The following is a 20,849-nucleotide window of genomic DNA, read 5'->3' on the forward strand; positions in this document are numbered from 1 at the left end:
GACACCGCCTGCCGTATTATGCACAATAATACGGCGTGACGGTGTCCTGATAGCGGGCCGCTGCCGGTGGTAGAAACGCCTCTTCCCGTTCCCTGTCAGATGACCTCCTCCCCGGACCAGATAAGTTGATCGTTGGACAGGGTAGGAAGACTGGGGGGGTGTTGTGTGTGAGTGGGTGTTTTCATGAGTGTATGCATGTTTGAATGGCTGTGCATATGAGAGAGTGTATGGATTTGTATATGCATGTACGTATGGGTGTGTGTGTGTATATGTATGTGTGTGTGTATACGTGTATGTATGGGTGTGTGTGTGTATGCGTGTATGTATGGGTGTGTGTGTATACGTGTATGTATTGGTGTGTGTATGCATGTGTGTATGGGTGTGGTATTGTGTGTTTGAATGGGTGTGTGTATGCTTGTGTGTATGGGTGTGGTATTGTGTGTTTGAATGGGTGTGGTATTGTGTGTTTGAATGGGTGTGTGTATGCATGTTTGAATGGGTGTGTGTATGCATGTTTGAATGGGTGTGTGTATGCATGTTTGAATGGGTGTGTGTATGCATGTTTGAATGGGTGTGTGTATGCATGTTTGAATGGGTATGTGTATGGATGTTTGAATGGGTGTGTGTATGGGTGTTTGAATGGGTGTGTGTATGCGTGTTTGAATGGGTGTGTGTATGCGTGTTTGAATGGGTTTGTGTATGCATGTTTGAATGGGTGTGTGTATGCGTGTTTGAATGGGTGTGTGTATGCGTGTTTGAATGCGTAAATGAGTGCTGAGGTGAATGCGAGTATGTCAGTGTAGGTGAGAGTGTATGCGTGGTGCGTGTGGGTGTCTGTGTGCATGTATGCAAGGAGAGAAGTGCTGTACCTGGATGGGGGTTGGGGAGAGTTGTTTACCGGTGACAGGGAAAAAAATTCCTGGTCACCGGTAGCCTTTCTGCCAGGGCTTCATGGGGGTGCTACTGCCGCGGAAACCGTAGTGCAAAGGTGGCTCCTAATACCGCCAGCAGTCTTCTGTGGACAGCCAGGTCGGAGATGCTCATCTCCGGCCCAGCGGGTCCGACCGCCCTGGCGGTATGAGTGGAGATGTGGCGGGTTAGCAGAGGCCACCCGCCACACTCATAATGTGGCGTTGTTCACCGCCACCTTTGCCCTGGTGGTCAGGAGACTGCCATGGTCATAATGACCACCTGTATCCAACTGCAGATCCCTTACCGAGCCACCCATCCTCCCCGATCTGCGTACTGATTTGTAGAGGATGGGACTGCCCTATCAAGGCTTTAGTTTTGATTCACCAGTAAGTAGTCAGGGTTTTTTATGGCTCTGTGCATCTGGCCTGGAAAGTTGTGAAAAGAAACTGACTGAGCGCCTGGGTAGTGCCTATATAGTACCCATGACATTATTTCTGGCGTGGATGAAGACTCCGGCTGAGGAGCTGATCAACACCTCCCACTGGTATTTAGATTTTGGTAGACGGGATGTCCGTCACCATTGTGACCGAGTAACCCCTCTGCTGAGATCTAGATAGATCCCATAGTCTCTACCAGATGAAGAGTTAACAAACGTAAGTAACTTGTCCTTCAAAACTGTCTTCTTCCCTGCCCCTTCAATGCTGTTATCTGTAAATTAACATTGGGAATCTTTCAGAGGATGGAGATGGTATTGTAGCTGTCATTGCTGCCCTGATTGATGTAGCCATATACTTTATAGCCCTCAATCTGCAGGCTGGATTGCAAATATGGGGGATTTTTATTGCTTCATGTTGTTTTGCTTTTATTCTCAATTTACGACTTTTTGAAATACTCTGAAGTCTGTTTCACCTACATAAATAATTAAAATGTGTTCTTTTTCCTTTAGTAGCCCAGTCTGCCAGTGGAACGGACGACTCTCAGCTGAGGGGTTTGCTTGCAGCAAGCCAGTCGAGCCAGCTAATAGTCCAGACTTCCTCTCTACCCATGCTCAGTGCCTGCTTCAACAAACTATTTTCTATGTTGCAAATTCATCATGTACAGGTGTGAATTTTAAATGTTAATTTTAATTTGTTTATGACTATTACGATTCTTTGTTCAATAACTGACAAGTCTTTCATCGGTTATAAGTATCATATGTGAATTTAGTTTGCAAACAATTTACCTTCTTTGCTTTGGGGTACTTAATTGTTTGAATGCTAAATAAACAAAGTCTCATACAAAGAACGTATATTTACTGTTCAGTGTACAAATCGGGTTCATTTCTGATGGATACTTCTAATCGGTGATTACTCGCCCTGTGAATTTTCCCAAGCCCCAGTCTCTAGAAACTTTTACAGTTGTCTGTGTCTGCTGGCAGGCGGATCCATCTGCCCTTATTTCTTTTGCGTCCCACCTTAAAACTTGATGGCACAGAACTGCTTAGTGGCGCCACCCTGTGTGCTGAAGTCAGTTCCTCTTTTTCCTCACCATTTGGTGTGGGTCTAGCACTCTGCTCCTACTAATTTTTTTCAATTCTGATTGTTTTGTCAGTATGCAGGCATTGTCTTCCCCAAAAATGAGAATCTTCAAATCATTTTTCACATGACAAAAGCAGATTTTGGTCAAGCATCATGATGACGTCTTTTTGTGGTGCCTTGGTACCAAGAAGACTCCAAGTCCTGAGACAAATGCAGCTGGGTGCCATCAGGTAGCAAGAAGCTGAACTCTTTTTCACTGAAAATAGGAAACCTAGCTTTACTAATTACAGATTGCAAGGCCTGTCCTAGTCACAAGCTTCAGGTACGTCAAAGGCAAAGTCAAGGGTCATGCCAAAAAAAAAAAAAAAAAAGCACTATGCTTTCCTCTTTGGACCTGATGCAGAATTTTAGGCTGATATACCCTTGCCATTGTTGTTTCCAAATCTGTTTGAGGCCTTCAAGAAGTCCAGTCTGCAAATATATATTAAACCCCGCTCGCTTGTGTGCACCTTATGGCCTTTTGGTTCTGGTAGAGGCTCCAGTCACATTTCCTCTTGGAAAGTCCTTCCCCGACAACTGAGGAGTCCACTCCTATTTCTCTGCTTCAGCTGTAATAATGCTTTAATTTGGGAGGATATTGTTGATTTTGACTCTGCCATACAACTTTTTACCTGCCCAGCATGATGAAGATTATGATGATGAGAAGGAATTTATCTCATTTTCTTCTCGTTTTGCTGATGTTTGCTTGTATCTTGACCTACAAATTGCCAGTGCTTAGACGCCTGCTTAGAATCCATTCTGGATTATCTTTATAGTGAACCCCTGAGGAAAGTGCCTCTTTTGTAGTTGTGTTTCGGAGAAATGCAAATGTTTTGGATCTGCCATACCTCACTCATTGAACTAATGCCCTCATTATATGGCTCTCGTTCCGCTGGTCATTTATCAGATGCAATAATTATCACACTTGACAAAATCCAACACTCAAGTGTTTACAATTCATTAGATGTGGTAATTATCACGTGGTAAGACATTTTGGGAAATAACGTGCATTTGTATGCTTAGCACACTAGCACGAAAATTGTTGTGTTCTGGTAATTACTGAGTATTTTCCTCCTAGAAATTTCATCAGGCTTGACCCTCTGAGATTTGCCTCAAAAACTTTGAAATGGCAGTGTTAGTCAAAAAGAAACTAATAATTTTCATGAGTGGTAAAAGTAATTAATGCATGTATGGGAATTTATTCAGGCACTCCTGAAGAGAGTCCAAGGTAAACCACCTGATAAAGAAATTGCAGCCTGGACTTTCTAAATGAAAGTGTATTTTGCCAGTTAACTACACTGTGATTGAGCCGATCATGGCAGCTCGGATGCAAACCATATTTTGCACCAGCAGTGAATCACCCTATTGAATTGCTTCACAAAACAGCATCTGGTAACAGCAAATAATGGCTGCATCAACCCACTCCAGTGAGCCTTGTAGTGCACACCTCACCTTTGCAAAGTCACCCCTCCTTGCTGACATCCCCTCTGAACACAAAGTCTAAGAGAATTTTGCTGTAGGTAGGAAAGTTTTTTTTCTTCCAGCAGTCTGTGACTGCATTCATTGAGTGTGTGTTGGGTTGCTACACATCATCAGGATACTACCCATGAGGTTATTTGTGTGCTGCCTGAATACTTAATAAATCCTTTGTACTGAGTAAGTCTGTTTCCTTTTAAAAGAAGTGTTGATGTAGCTCACCAAAGGGGTTATCAAGCTTGTACCCAAAGAGTGGACTCTGCTGTTACTTGTACTGCTTCCTGATCCCAAAAAAGTATGGGGCTTGAAACTGGATATAGACTCAGAAAACGGAATTTGTTCCTTAAGAAAGAGAAGCTCAAATTGATAACTCTCACCCAAGTTGTGCTGTCCTTGAACCACAAAGATTTTATGGTGTCCCTAGACTTGTAGGATGCCTACTTTTACTTACCAGTCTGGCAGTCCCGCAGAAGTATCCCTTTCATTGTGGGTTTGACTTACATCAGTCCCTCAGGTCTTTACTAAGGTCATTTCAGTAGTCTGGTTGTTGAAGGCCAGGGATATGAGTAAAGCTGTACCAAGCGGATTTACATATGCTATTCGTGGGCCACTGAGAAGATGAAGTTGTGCGCCCTAGGATTTTCCATCAAGTAGTTCAAGTGCCTTCTTCATTCTTCTCAGACAGTGCCCTTTTTCTAACTGCAGATTCCTTACCTTGTGGATGCCTTGGAGAATTTTTCTCCGCAATTGTTTTTTGTGCCCCTAAGTGTCATTGTGTTACTCCGCGTCAGGTCCGTCACACCCCAGAAGTGACATCTGGACCACAATATAACCGTCATTCCATTCTTTCAACAACTTCTGACATAGATCCGGTGCCCACTCCTTCAATTCTTGTTTCCTTACAGTGTTCTTTTCCTAAAATGTCTCCAGTGTTCACGAGACATGTCTCCCCCCCCACCCCCCAAGTTGACAGGTTTCAATTCTACAAAGATTGCCACAGACAGATGTCAGTAACTGACTCATAAGATGTCTTCGTCTGGGGTTCTCGCATGACTCAATGCCGTGGAACAAATTCTCTCAGATGATCTCGAAGACTATCCGGGACCCCGAGGTTAAATTCTAAGTCTAGAAGAAATGCAGGAACTCTTGGAAGGCCTGGTCTCGCTTGAAGTCGGGAGAGCTGAGAGAGCTCACTGTCCCAACCCAAGTCTTAAGGTAAGTTGAAAAAGAAGAAACACAAGACGACAAAATATGGGTCCCCTGCTTCCCCTATTCATCAGGAGAGGTCATGCAGATCTTGGGGGTACCTTCAAGTCTCAGTCCCCCACTTTGGAACCAATACTCATCCTAGTTGTAATCCAGCCCGAGTTGTTGGAGCCATTTGCAACTCCACAACAGATTCAAGCCTTCAAGGAGGCTATATTGCAGACCTTTAGTACCTTTCTGGATTAATCTGGCACACCTCTTGGCCCATTGATTCCAAGGAGATCTCCAGCTAAGTTACCGTTGGCGGAAATGTCCTGACACCAACTGCTCTTCTTATACCCTGTTCGTGGTCCGACCTGCTCTTGGGATGGCACCTACTCTGACTCCCCATATGGCACCAAGTCCTGCACTGGTCCCCACACATTGACACTGGCGTGATGACATTAGAGGAAGACCATATAGTCCTCTTGGACTGAGAGGTTAATCCACCATAGCCTTGTTGAACGTAGCACCCATCTTGACCATTTGTACAACCCCACTCTGAATTCTGTTACACTTCCATTGCACTACAGATTATCACATCCCGAGCCACAAGAAGATGACACATCATAATTATTTGTTGAGAACCTATTTCAAGACTTTCAAGAGGCTAGTGATCTTAGTATCTCACCTAGCATTGGCCTTGTGGCTCCACCCGGCCCCTATATGGAGGAATCTGACTTGTTTGCAATGGTGATAAGAGTGGTAGAAGTGCTTGACCTCCAGCTCCCCTCAGTGGAGGGAACAAACAATGCACCCATGGAGGTACTGCAGCCAGGGGAGATCTCCTCAGAACCACTAACGCCTTTTAATGAGGCATTAATAGATATGCTTTTGGGCTCTGGGACGAGCCAGGATATTGCACTCCTGTCAACCACTATATACCCAGGATACAAAGTCCAGCTCCAGAGGACCCATTTTTTCCTTCTGTGGTACCTGACACCCAAGAGTCACCAATGGTTTGTCCCTCCACCAGTAGCTAGAACCAGTGTGTACTACCCACCCAAACGGAATTGAAACGCATGAATTCATTCAGAAAGCAAATGTTCTCATCGCTCGTCTTGCCCTCCATCATGTAAACTTGAGTTGCCTCCTGTGGTGTTACTCGTATGCACTGAAAGCTATGGTGACCGATATCTTGTCTTCAGTCCCAGATGACCTTCGTGCCAACCTCCAATAATAAATAATTCAGAATGGCCAGTTTCCAGTGAAGTATTTGGCTAGGTTGGGCCTGGGCACTGATTGTCTGGGAAGGGCAGTTGACAACAGCGTGGTGCTTAGGCACCATACCTGGATACACTCTACAGGTTTTTCGATTAAAGTCTAACAGCCACTCATGGGCATTCCCTTTGACAGCACCCATATGATTGGAGACTAGGCAAGCTGTAGATAGCTCTAAGGAAAGCACTCTCTTGTCTTAGGACACCCTGCATGGACGTTTCCCCAGCTATACTGCCCCTTTCAAGGCTTAGGAAAAGGCTTGCAACAGAGATCATAACAAACACTGACTTAGCAACAACACACCTTTCAAGGCAGATGTCAGAAATCAGGCAGCCAGTGTCCAGACCAACAGTGGCAACAAGCTACCCAGTCTGCTGACTTTATAGTGGATCACAAATGGCAGCTCCACTCAGGTGGCACAGGGCATCTTCTAGCAACGAAGGAAACTCTAGCTTGGTCTTCTTGCCACCTCCTAGAACATGCAGTGTCCAGACTTTTGCATTTTGGAGGTCAAATAACAGTTCTTGCACAGAGATGCCTTTTGTCTAGATTCGAGCTTGGGATTCCAGTATGCTTTCCTGCATTTAATTCTCCTGCCTAAAGTTCTGAATAAGATGAGGAGCTGCTCGACACGAGTCAGCCTAGTGGCTCCAGATTGGGCCACGAGAGTGTGGTACCCGTAACTTCTGACCTTTGAGCATCCTTCTTTCGATTCCGCTACCACTTCTGGAGGACCACCTGTGGCCAAAGCAGGGCAAAGTTCTGCATCCAAGACAGTGCAACTTACATCTCAAAGCATGGAGATTGAGTATCAACAGTTGACAAGGCCATCAATCTTGCCCCCATAGTAGTAAATGTTATTTCGGCATCTAGGCATCCCTAGGCTAAAACCAATCTTTTTGCAATGCTGTGAGATGTTTGTTGTCTGGTTTTCTTCCCAACAAATCTGACCCTTTCAAACCCAGTTGTCTGATGTCTTCATTTTCTCCTTATCACTAGCACAACAGGGCCCTGCTGTGGAAAAAGTTAAGGGTTAGTTGTCACACATCTAAGGAAATGCCTCATCTTGCATCTTTGCGGCTGATGCTGCTGGTTTTGCTACTCTGTGAGTGCAGTGCCAATGCAAGGATCCTTAACTGTGAATGTTTGATTGACCTATATCTAATTGGTATTATTAATTTACTCCAAAGGCACTAGTATATGGTTCCAGGAGTACCCAGGGCCTGCAAGTTTCCTCAGAGATTGCAGCACTTTTTTTACCACCCTGAGCGAAATAAGGTAAAACATGTCTCTCAGCCTGCCACTGCTTACTTGACCTTGCCATTTCAAACAATAGCAAAGGCCAAACCTCCTTTTTCAATGTATTCTGGTCTCCCCTAAATCAGGCCTGTTGAGTCCTAAGGCAGGGTTCATCATATTAAAAGTAGAACATGTGTTTAACATGTTCGGACAGTAAAAACTTACAGTGGTCGTTTTCACTGTGAGAGATACTGGTAGCTCCATTTTGCGAGTACAGAGTTGTATGCTGACAACTCAGCTGTGCTAACTTCAAACTGGAGCTAACAAAGTTGGTATTTCAAGGTGTCCAATAACTTGTTAAATTATGAACCACCTTGATGCCCAAGTCGAAATTAATGGAACTTGTTGCTACATGCAACTTTTAGAAAGTTGCCACTCTGTTGCCTAAGTTTACCGGTGGCCATTTGCCAATGCTGGCCATGAGACACCCTTCTGCCCACCTGAGGAGATGTGTTAATGGGTCCCAGGACAGGTAACAATAGAGGTCTGCTGCTGCAGGAGATGTTAGCCAGGATATTAGCCCGAAAGGCAAGCTTCATAGGGGAAGCCACCTTTAAAGGGCAAATAGTGATCTCACTTCAGAGGCGCTGCTCTTTTGCCTGGGTACACAGGTAGTCGTAGGGGACAGAGAGGTGAAAACAGTGGCCTAACCTGTTTTTCAATGTGTGTGTGTGTGTAGGTAAGTGCCCATGTTGGCATCAATACCCCTTCCCCCCCCCCTCCCCCTTTCTGCCAAATATTGATGCTACTTTGGATTGAAAAAGTGCTGGGATCCTGCTAACTAGGCCACAGCACCAGTGTTCTTTCCCAAAATCTGTACCTTTGTTTCCTCAATTGTCACACCCATGGCCCACCATTAAGTCCCTTGTAAAAGGTACCTATGGTACCAAGGGCCCTATGGCCAGGAAAGTTCCCCAAGCGCTGCAGCATGTATTATGCCACCCTGGGGGACCACTCACCAAGCACATGCACACTGCCTTTGCAGCTTGTGTGTGCTGATGGGGAGAAAAAAACAATGTCGTCAAGGCACCCCTCTCAGGATGCCTTGCCTACAAACTACTGGGTAAGTCACCCCTCTAGCAGGCCTTAAAGTCCTAAGGCAGGGTGCACTATAGCACAGGTGACGGCATAGCTGCATGAGCAGCATGCCCCTACAGTGTCTAAGTCCATTCTTAGACATTGTAAGTGCAGTGTAGCGATATTGAGTATATGGTCTGGGAGGCTGTCATTATGAACTCCACTGCTCCATAATGGCTTCACTGAATACTGTGAAGTTTGGTATCAAACTTCTCAGCACAATAAACCCACACTGATGCCAGTGTGGGATTTATTGAAAAATGCACACAGAGGGCATCTTAGAGATGCTCCCTGTATGTTAGCCAAACTGCTAGTGCAGGACTAACTGGTCTGTGCCAGCCCGCCACTTCCAGATGAGTTTCCGATCATATGCCGTGAGAGTCTTTGTGATCTCTGTGGCCAGAAACAAAGCCTGTCCCGGGTGGAGGTGCTTCACACCTCCCCCTTGCAGGAACTGTAACACCTGGAAGTGATCCACAAAAGGTTCAAGCTTCTTGTTACAATGCCCCAGGGCACCCCAGCTAGTGGAGTTTCCCGCCCCCTGGACAAACCCCACTTTTGGCAGCAAGTCTGGCGGGAAAATTAGGGAAAGCAGGAAGGAGTGACCACCCCCACTAGGACCACCCCAGGATGTCCAGAGCTGAGGGGACCACACTCCCTGCAGAATCCTCCCTCTTGGTTTGGAGGACAGGGACCAATAGGGTTAGGTTTGTGTCCCCCTCCCCAAAGGGATTGAACACAAGGACGGTGTAGCCACCCTCTGGGACAGTAGCCATTGGCTAATGCCCTCTGACCCCAGGATTTAAGGGCTCCCCTGAACCCAAGTTGTCAGATTCCTGGCGACCTCACAAAAGAGGAGGACTGCTAAGCTAAACCCTCAGCAGAGAAGAAGGACGACGCAAACTGACTTGGCCCCATACCTACCGGCCTGTCTGCTGCTTCAGAGAACCTGCAACAAGAATGTGATGCATCCTGCTGGACCAGCGACCTCTGCCAAGCTCCAGAGGACTGTCCTGCATCACAAAGGACCAAGAACTCCTGTGGGCAGTGGCCCTGTCCAAGAAGAAACTACAACTAAGGACTCCAGAGACTCCCCGGATCAGCAAGTCCTGACCACTCTGCACACAACACCCACGGCCCATGTCCAGGTGGCCCAACCGGCTAGCAAGTATCCCCAGGCGATTCCAAGCAAGTGCCCACCCTGATTCGACCTCTCCTGACCCTAACGACGACACACTACAGTCTGAATCCAGAGGAAACCCATGACCGCTAAAGCTCCGGACGAAGATATCCAACGCCTAAAGGGACACTGCACCCGCAGCCCCCAGGCCTTGGAGAACCTGACCACCAGTGCAGCAACGTTCAGCAGGCGGCCCTCCTACTTGTCCAGCCTGTGGTTTTCCCAAACTGACCCCCTGGACCCAGCCTGCAGCATCTAAATGACCCCTGGGGTCCCCTCATACTATAGCATTGGGAGCTTGACACCCTGTTTGCACCCTGCACCTGGCTGACACTGTTCTGCTGAGGTTGTGCGTTTGGTGCCTACTTGTGGCCCCCTCGGTGCTCCTCTAAACCCCCTGGGTCTAGCCTCTGAAGGCCCAGGTGCTTACCTGCCAGCAGATCTGAAACAGAGTGCCCACAGCTCCATAGGAGCCTATGTTCAATTTGCCTAAACTTTGAGCTCCGCACCCGGCCGGCCCGTGTTCCTGGTGGTGGGTGTTAGGTGGTTAACTTGAACTCCAGCCTGTGGACTTCCTGACCCCCGGAGATTGAAACTGTAAGTCTGGTACTTACATGTAAATCGTACTAGCTTTTCTTCCCCCCAGGAACTGTTTCTGAAAATTGCAGTGTCAACTTTTAAAACAGATTATTGCCATTTATTCTTAAACTGTGTAATTTACTGATTCCAAGCAGAGTGATATTGATTCATATGTGACATACATATTTATTAATGTATCTACCTGCAACTTGGATCTTGTGATTCTAGAAATAAATTAAGAAAAGTTATTTTTGCTATATTAAAAAAAAATTGGTCTGGAGTTAAGTAATTGAGTGTGTGCTTATTCTATTGTCTGTGTGTGTACAACAAATGCTTTGCACTACCCTGCGATAACCCTAACTGCTCGACCACGCTACCACAAAAGAGAGCATTAGTATTATCTACTTTAGCCTCTGTTAAGCCTCTGGGGAACCCCTGGACTCTGTGCACACTATATCTCATTTTGAAATAGTATATATCAAAGAGCCAGCTTCGTACAGTGTGTAGCCCCAAGGTATCCACAACTCCAGGGTAGGGTACCGAGCTTCACACACCACACCAACAGAAGGGTTCAGCCATCTTGGGAGTTGATAATAGAGCACTCTGAGGTAGCTAGATGCCACACTTCAAAGGAAGTTGTCATCGGTCAGGAGGAAACCAAGTAGCCCATAGCCAAGTGACTGCTGCCTCCCCTAAAGGCACTTTCTCAGCATATAGGAGACACACTCGGCGCACAGAATTCAGATCTCTCTTAAACTGGAGGGGAGGGCCGAAGAAAAGGCTGCACCAAAGTTAGACTGTACCTGCTGCTTCTTGGACTAGCAAATATAGGACTGCGCCTCTGTTGTCCTGCCCATGGAAAGGTCATCCCCGAGCCCAGCCAGAAGCATGACTTCAGGAGTCATTTGGCTGACTTGTGGTTCACAGCACAGGGCCACAAAAGCTGAGGAAGCCTGCCTGGGCAAGTTTTTGTACAGATCCTTGGATCATTGTTTCTCTTTGCAACGTAGCCTAGAAACCCCAAAATTCTCAAAAGGTGGACCCAAGTCTTCTGGACACGGGAGACATGAGAGAGTTGTTGGAGGGCAGTTTGGTCACCTGGAAGGAGAGTTTTCACCAGAAGTAGGAAATCACTTGTTTCATTGTGCCTGGTGACCAGTAGTCCAGTGGCAACAGGAATTGTGCTGGACCAAAGAGGACTTTGAGAGACGACAACCCCTTTGGCCGTAGCCGCCCCACATAGACTGTGGACCAAGGAGTAGCCTCAGGAAGAATCCTGTTGACCTCACAGATTCTTCACCATCCTTGAGCATCTTCAGCATCCTATATCCCTTGCACCAGGACTACTCCATAGAAGTAAATGGCATAGGACAAATAAGACTGTGTAGGAGAGTGACCTGTTTCTTGGCATGGTTAACCCCAATTTTCTGCCTGTTGTCAGTGTTTTTGACTGTGTTCACTGGGATCCTGCTAACCAGTACCCCAGTGATTATGCTCTCTCCCTACTAAATAGCTGTACCTTTTTCTCCCCACAATTGGCATACTGGTACCCCATGCAAGTCCCTAGTATGTAGTACCTAGTTACCCAGGGCATTGGGGTGCCAGGGGATCCCGATGGCCTGCAGCAGTTATTCTGCCATCCATAGGGAGCCCATGCAAAGGGCTCTGCAGGCCTGCCATTGCAGTCCGTGTGAAACATGTGCATGCACCCGTTTTCACTACAGGTCACTGCACCAGGTCACGGTAAGTCACCCTATGGTAGGCCCTCTCAGCCCAGAGGGCAGGGTGCAGGTACCTGTGTGTGAGGTTACCCCTGCACTAGCAGAAGTGCCCCCACAAACTCCAGGTCCATTTTGCTGGAGTTTGTAAATGCGAGGGTGCCATTTTTCACGTGTACTGGACATAGGTCAATACTTATGCCCAGCTACATAAAAGTAACTCCGAACCTGGGCATGTTCGGTATAAAACATGTCGGAATCATACCCCAATACTGTTGCAAGTATTGGAAGTATGATTCCATGCACTCTGGGAGCTTGTTAGAGGACCCCTAGCATTGCTACCACCAGTCTTACAGGGTTTTACAGTCAGCCCAGGCTGCTGCCACCCCTCAGACAGGTTTCTGCCCCCCTGCTGCTTGATCTAATCAAGTCCAGGAACGAAGAACAAAGGATTTCCTTTGTAAGAAGGAGGTAACACCCTCTCCCTTTGGAAATAGGTGTGACTGGCTTGGGAAGGGTAACCTCCCCCAAGACACTGGTATGCTTTCAAGGGCACATTTGGTACCATCCATGCATAAACCAGTCCACACCGGTTGAGGGATTATCTCAACCGACCCCCCCCCCTCGTCCTTGCCACCCCCCCCCCCCCCCCCCCCAAGACCCTGTTCTGGCGCTAAACTGGACAATGCAAAGGTCACTCCCCTGTCCATCACCACTGGTGCTCAGAGGTCCTCCAGAGGGCCCCTGGGTTCTGATATCTTGTTTCCAAGGTTAGCACGGTACTCTGGGAGCATCTGTGTGGCCAGGCTAGGCAGGTGACATCAGAGCCCCCTCCTGATAGATGCGTACCTGGCTAGGTTACCAGTCAACCTTTCAGGGCTATTTAGGGTCTCTCTCTTGGGTGGGTCCTTGGAGTCAGCTTGCAAGACTCCAACAGGATTATTCTGCAACCTCCAATTCTACTTCTGGCCACTGGAACTGCAACTGGCCCCTCCAGGAATCAACAACAATGTAATCCACGAAGAAGACTCTTCTGCAACTGTGTTTCCACGGTTCCTGCCAGCTTTGCAACATTCCCCCACCTGTGCATCTCCAGAAGACGGCAACTCTTCAGCCTGCACAAGAAGAAGAAGGAATCTCCCTTGGAGTGAAGGAGCCACTCCCCTGCATCCATATTCACCTGCTGGAACGACGACCGACTGCATGGATCTCCTCTCATCCTGAGCTGTGTGGGTCCTGCATCATGGACGGTGTTCCGTAGTCGTCCTCTTGGTCCTCTCTGCCAGCTGTCTAACTTTGGTCAAGGTAAGCCTTTGCCTTTCCACGCAGGACAGTACCCCCATGCACTGTGTCTCTCGTAACTGCCAAGGCTTGTTTGCATCTCCTTCAAGGGATCTTCAGGCGACGTGTAGCTTCAGTCCCCAGCACGCCTTCCTGTGATGCACAGCCCTCTGCATGGTTCTCTCTGAAACTTCTGTGTCCCCGTCCTGTGGGACTTCTGTGGGTCCTCGGTGTCGCTTAGGGTCCCCTGTGACTCCTCCTCCTGGGTTGAGTCCTCCTGGGCTTCGCTGGTCCCCGTCAGCACCACTTTACTACTAACCCCGAGTTTGCCTTTGCCAAGGCTTTTTGGTGGAATTACTGCACAGAGACCCATCTGCAATCTTCACTCCAGCGTGGGACATCTTGTGCAACCATCGAGAACTCTTCTCCAGCTCCAGGGCAACAATGCTGACCTGTTCTTCCTCACTGTCAACCAACTCCTGCAAGTACAGCTGTGTGGGTAGTAGCTTCTACTCCTCCTGCACTCCACTGTGACTTTTGGTATTGTCTCTAAAATAAAGTTCCTTTGTTTTTGTAACACTGTTTGGTTTCTTTCATGCGTGTAAGTGCTGTGTGACTACAGTGGTATTGCATGAGCTTTTCATGTCTTCTAGATAAGCATTGGCTGCTCATCAACTTCTAACCCTAGAGAACCTGGCTTCTAGACACTGCCCACACTTCACTAAGAGGGGATACCTGGTATAAGGTGTAAGTACTTTAGGTACACACCAGGCCAGGTTCCTACACACTGGAACTGTAGCAGACAGCTTTTCTTGCCAGGGTAAATGTTTCCATCCATCCTTGAAGTAAATTTTGGCTGAAAAGTTTTCTAATTGTCAAATTTGTGGAATTTGCCAATGCGTGTATGTGGTTGAGTGAAAAGTATTGATTTTTTTGTTCCTTGTAAAATCTATGTCTTTGTATCCCTCTGATGGGTCTTTTTTGTTTTAGGGTCTATAAATCCATAAAAATAGAATCTAGTTTTAGAAGTTAGTGTTGGATTTCTCTAGAGTCTTGTTTCTTTCTTCAATTGTTTTGATGCTATTAAAACGCTGTTCACTTGTTTTCTTTGTTGGAGCTGGACTGCTTGAAGCCCCAGCTACCCAGGGTTGAGCTAATGTTTCACAAATGAAGCCAAAGTGGCCCTAGAAGTGTTTGTAGTGTATCACAAGGCGAGGTCTCACCACCACACCATAAAAAACACCCTATTTCCTCACAAGACATTTCAACTTTTTTGCGATTGCCTTATCTACCATTTTAGTTTGTCATCTATTATTTGCTTTCTAAAAGGGCTTACTAATATGTTCATACCAAAACCCTTTGTGATACCCTTGAAGCACTTCAGTCTGGTTCTCCCGTTTGCTCCCCCGTATAGGCAATGCAGTTGCTTTCTGTGGTTGCTCACATGGAAGACTGTGTTCCTCCTTGCTATTTCATCAGCTCGTCACATGAATGAATTGCAAGCACGCAGGCATACAGACATGTGACAGTGCAGCACAGCAATGTACGGGCGAACGAAGGATCGGAGTACAGTTTATATCTTGCAGAAACCACTCTTTTGACAACAATGGGCATACAAACAGAGCCAGCTTTGTAGTAACTGGAATGAAAGATGTGATCTGATGGTGACTTCTAGTTGCAGATTCCTTACCTTAGAATATCCCCCAGGTGTTAGACTGGACCTGGAGATTTTTCTTCGAGCAGTATCCTTGCATGTCGTCAGGTGGCGTCGGTTGACTCCGCGGGCATCGTTGACATTGGTCGCAGTGATGACGTCTGGAGTCATATGTAGACGCCGCCTCTGCGCAGTGATATCAATTCTTTTCTTTCTGCGCCACATGCTGATCCGAAGAGAGCTACTCTGGTCAATTTTTGACAGTCTTTGACACTTTTGTCATGTTTTGGGGGACTTTTGGTGCGTCGAGGATGTCCCCGAAGACCGGTTTCAAGCCTTGCATTGCCTGTCCCCGCATGATGTCAGTGACAGATCCTGCACCAGGTGTGTTTGTGGTGCCTGGAATGCGACCATGACCCAAATTCGTGCTCCGACACTCGACTCCGCGTCACTCTCGCTCGAGAGTAAGGTCTCAAGACTGCTTGCAGACTCACTACCACTCTTTGTCCTCCAAGCCTTAGGGTCACTCAAGTAAGAAGAAGTCGTCGAAGAAGGCTAGACGTCCTTCGAGAGGCTGATGTGATGCGGGAGGAACGTCAATGCTCCAGGCCTCCCCGATGACTTCTGGGCCTGCTCCGCACCTCCCTGACTTTCCAGGAGCCGGAACGACCTCTGCCCAATTAAAAGAATTCTATGAGGCCATGCATCTCATTTTTGGGCATTCCGCCCCCGTTCAACACCTTCGGACCCTGTGGGTTCAGCTAGGGGCCCTTCAGGTTCCATGCCAGCAGCTTCTGCTCTGGATTCGTACTGACGTCAGTCATACCTTCGAGACCTTCCCCAGCACCGGCTTGGTCGGCGATGCTCACTACATCAGTTGTGCCCACGATTAACGTCGACCCGATCCTCATCCCCAACGATTCTGAGTTGGAGCGGTGTCGGCCGACGACACCCTCTTCGATGAGGTCTATTGACCTCAGTTTGGATTCAGACCCTTTTCTCCATGGGTATGAATACAGGGAAGGATTTGAGGAGTCCTTGGAACCTTATGAATACCAGGGCGACCCTAACATGGAGTGGGCACAGGAATTGGGAGAGGCCAGTGCTCTGGATACTTCCCCAGATGCTGGCATGCTTTCTCTCCTACTGTGGCTACGGCGGAGGCAGCCACGTATTCCATGGTGGTCAGTTGGTTGGCTGAGTTCCTTGGCCTTGAACTGCCGACTTTTGAAGTCGGGTCTAATCTCCTGACAGAGGTGTTTCAACCAGGGGCTTCTACATCAGAGCCTCTCCTTCCTTTCATTGAAGCCCTCACTGATGTCTTTCTGGGTAATTGGTCCAAACCAAGCACAAGGGCATCTGTGAACAGGACGATCGTTTGCTGCATCGGCCCGCCCCGAATGACCCTAAATTCCTGTCCCAGCACCCCACGTCTGAGAGACTTGTTATCCAGGCATCCTCATCATCTGGCACATTCCCTTCCGCACCTCTGGTACAGCAATCAAAGAGACTGGACCAACTTCCTCCAGTCTTGAATTGCAGTCAGTGAACACAGCATGCCTTTTGGGCCGCTAAGCTCACTCCCCGTGGGATATGATTGCGTAGGTCTTGCTGCAGATACCGGTGGAAGCCTGGAATATCGTCTCCCAAGCTGCAAGCTGTTGCTGATGGCAGAGACTCAGCGAAGTTCACTCTTCGATGTGGGCTGGACACAACCGACTCTCTAGGTTGATCGGTTGCATAGACGGTGGCCTTGAGGCGCCACGCCTGGTTGAGGACATCTGGTTTCTCTGGGGATGCCCAACAGACCTTCATGAACATGCGCTTTGATGGCACCCGTCTCTTTGGAGACAAGGCGAACGTGGTGGTTGAGAGGTTCAAGGACTCCGAGGCTACGGCTCAGTCCCTTGGCCTTTCGACTGCCCCCTTCTCCAGCAGTCCCCCTTTCGTGCCATGGAAGGGGCTCCCTGTCTTGTCCCTTTCCCAGCCACTGTGCCACCCATGCTGTTCAGCTCCTGCGTGGCTGGGGATACAGAATCCCACGGGCTCATGGGACAGGAAACCAGAGGTCTGCCCGTTCCACCCCCACCCCTGCTGCAGCCTCCAAGCCTTCCTAGTCCATCCCCTCTTCCCAGACCAGTTGGCTGCAGGATTCGCCATCACCTGCCCCACTGGGAATCAATCACTAGAGACAGGAGGGTTATGCAGATAGTCTGAAGGGGCTACTCTCCCCTTCGAGACTCCCGCTGAGGCCATGCCTCCATCCTACGGCCGCTTACTTGGAGGATCATCTGGCACTTCTCGAAGTCACAGCTCTCTTGGCCAAGGGAGACATAGAGAGGGTCTCTGCGCCAGAAGTAGGTTGTGGTTGTTATTCCAGCTACTTTCTGGTGCCCAAAGAAGGACAAGGGCTTACATCCTATCTTAGATCTTCGGGCCTTCAATCTCTTCCTCAAAAAGGAGAAGTTGAAAATACTCCCGCTGGCTCAAGTCCGGTCTGCCTTGGACCCAGGAGACTGGATGGTAGCGTTGAACTTGCAGGACGTTTATTTCCATATCCCTGTCTTCCTGCCACAGACGTTACCTAAGAATCGTGGTAGGTCACAAGCACTTTCAATTTACTGTGCTTCCCTTTGGCCTTACCAGCTCCCCTCAGGTGTTCATGAAAGTGATGGCGGTGGTTGCAGCTCATCTGCGCAGGTTGGGTGTTTCAGTCATTCCCTATCTCGACGACTGGTTGTTGAAGGTGACATGCCCCAGAAAGTAGTCTACCACCTTGAGACTACGGCGAACCTCCTGAAGTCACACCTGACTCCCTCTCAGACGCTCCCTTTCATCAGAGCTCTTCTGGACACAGTGCAGTTTCGGGCCTATTCCATCCTGCTGACCCCCCCCCCCCACCCTACTAGTGACAGATGGCATATGCAGGCTCTCTAGTGGGACTTGAAGTTCCAGTGGGGGAAGCTCAGGGGAATCTCTCCGACATGGTCCAGATCTCTGAGGGGACTGAGAAAGATCTGCAGATGTGGTTTTCGACTCAGGATTGGGTCAACGGCAGATCCCTCTCCCTTCTCCAACCAGATCTGACAGTAGTGACAGACGCGTCACTCTTGGGATGGGGTGCCACATGGGAGAGGTGGAAATCAGAGGTCTCTGGTCTCTTGCGGAGTCTCGACTCCACATCAGTCCTTTGGAGTTCTGGGCGATCAGGCTTGCATTAAAAGCATTCCTTCCCTCTCTCAAAGGTAAAGTGGTGCAGGTGTTCACTGACAATACTACCGCCATGTGGTACTGCAGCAAACAGGGCGGAGTGGGATCCTGGACTCTTTGTCAGGAGGCTCCACGCCTCTCGACATGGCAGGCACGTCACGGCATTACCCTGGTGGTTCAACATCTGGCGGGCTCTCTGAACGTCAGAGCAGGAAAACTCAGCAGTTTATGCATAGCCATACCAACCCACCCATCCTCCCCACTTGCAAACTGATTTCTAGGGACAGGAATTCGCCCTTCATGGCCTTAGCTCTGGCTCACCATTTCCAGTGTTCTTCATGGCTCTGTGCTTTGGCGTTTAAAGTCATGAAAAGAAACGGACGTCACTTCATTTAGGTGGCTTCTATATATGACTACCAACACCATCACAGCCACCAGAATGCCAACGACGCCTTCGGAGTCGACCGACGCAACCTAACAACACGCAAGGGTAAAGCTCGAAGAATAATCTCCAGATCCAGTCTGACGCCTGGAGGAAATTCTGAAGTAAGGAATCTGCAACTAGAATATGTCTCTACCAGATAAATCGTTACAGAAGGTAAGTAACTTGTTCTTCACAACTTAGAGTTGAGTACAAACATATGCAATACAACCTTTTGTAAAGGGCAGTTGGGACACCAGTGAAATGTAGTAATACAAAGTGAGAGAGAGAATCCCTCAGAGTTTTGTAAAACACCTTAAAAGTCATAGTCAACAGAGTAAGAAAAGTATTGATAGGCAGGAGTAATGAATGCTATTTAGTTGCAACACCCCCTCCCCCAACATTTTCCTGGTTTTGATTTGGAACAAAACCAGTATTATATAAAAGCAACTAAAACAGTCATCAGTGCAGCTGAAACAGAATAAGCATATGCCTGGTGAGGTCTATTTACTGGGCTCATTGCCTGACCGATAGCCAAATGCTTTTCCTAACACCTCCTGGCTCTCCACCTCCTAAATGACACAAGGCCCATGCTCAATACATTATGTGTACCCTACAGCAAGGTTTGGGTCTGGCTAAAAACCAGACTCTATGCATAAACCTCTGGACTCTTTGTTATCTTCCTACAGGTGCTGGGCAAAGTACCTGTCAGGCCTTGTACTCAAAACCTTTTTTAGTCGGTTATTTCAAAAAGGAAGTTTTGTTGAGGGTCTAACTGAAAGCTAGGACCTATACTCACTTGAGTGTGTGGTGTGGGAGCGAGACATAGCTGTGGACCAGGCACTGCACCTAGATCCATTGCACATGTGATGCGCTGTTTTGGGTGTTCCGAGGGTTAGGTACATTAGATTGTAAACAGAAAATCACTGATGAAGTCTTTGTCAAAGGTGAATTATTCTAGTAAAGTACTTGAAAGACAAAAACAAATGCTAAAAAAAAATTTAAATGTCATCAAATGGTTTAGTTAGCAGCATCATAGATGACAACGTTGGTGACAACACATATTTCCTAATCTACGGCCAGGTCCATCTGTACTCATCTAAGGCGGATGAGAGGCTTTACTGATTCAACTGGAAAAGGGCCCTTAGTTATTACATCTGTTGCTCTGAGGATCACTGAGTGTATGATGAACTTTATATTATGTTCATTGGTGCTAAGAAAAAAAGGGTGGTCCAAAAGCAGTCCTTGTCCAGTTGGATCATCCCGTGCTACAGGTAAGCTGTGTCCTGACCAGAAAAAAACACCCTAAGAGTATTTGGGTCCATTCTGCCTGAGCGAAAGCAGTCACCACGACACTGGTGAGGTGTGTTCCGTTGTTGGACATCTGTCAGACGGCCAAATTGATGTAAGACCATACTTTCACCAGGCATTACTGCCTTGATTATCCAGTATGCTGAGATGACCATTTTGCTTGCTCGTTTCTGCAGGACATTCTAGTGCAAAGTCCGCTCCTCGGACCCTCAGCATTTTGAGAGGTAATGATTTTGTATCTTTTCATACGGTGTGGAATTTGTCTTTAGAAGTATGTATCAGAAAAAAGTTACTTACCCATGGTAATAATCTTTTAGGTCGATACTCTAACAGCAGATTCCATCCCTCTTCCCCCTTCTGTGCAGCAGACGTACAAGATTCTGAAAAGGTCGGAAGTTGGGTTTAACACACAGGACGAAGAAAAGTTGATTAGACTGATGTCATTGGGCATGGTCAGCACCTATTGAAGGCTTTGGGTTGTCACTTAGGGAAGCATTGTGATGTTGCTGCGGAGTTTGATTCTGCCTATTGATGCTGCGTGGGGGAAGAAGCTGAAAAAGTTCACTAACCAGGTTGGTGCTTGGGGTAGTTCAGAAGGTGAAGCATCTGCAAATAGAGTTTGCACCAGAAAGAGTTATCAAAGGTATTTAGCCCCGTTTTGCATTTCCTTCTTGTCTTTAGCTTGATATCAGATTTTTCAAGTTTTTCG

General features: G+C 47.7%; 1 protein-coding gene across 4 annotated transcripts in view; it reads left to right on the top strand.

Moving 5' to 3' along the window:
- The window catches only part of BIRC6 (baculoviral IAP repeat containing 6), a 1,722,273-nt gene that overhangs the window by 1,034,402 nt on the left and 667,022 nt on the right, over positions 1-20,849 (top strand). For all 4 annotated transcript variants that reach the window (XM_069234691.1, XM_069234693.1, XM_069234692.1 and 1 more), the window contains one exon: positions 1,859-2,013. In XM_069234691.1, coding sequence (XP_069090792.1) covers positions 1,859-2,013 — 155 coding nt within the window. The remainder of the gene's footprint in view (positions 1-1,858; positions 2,014-20,849) is intronic.

This window comes from Pleurodeles waltl, chromosome 5 (assembly GCF_031143425.1).
Source record: "Pleurodeles waltl isolate 20211129_DDA chromosome 5, aPleWal1.hap1.20221129, whole genome shotgun sequence".
Lineage (NCBI taxonomy): Eukaryota > Metazoa > Chordata > Amphibia > Caudata > Salamandridae > Pleurodeles > Pleurodeles waltl.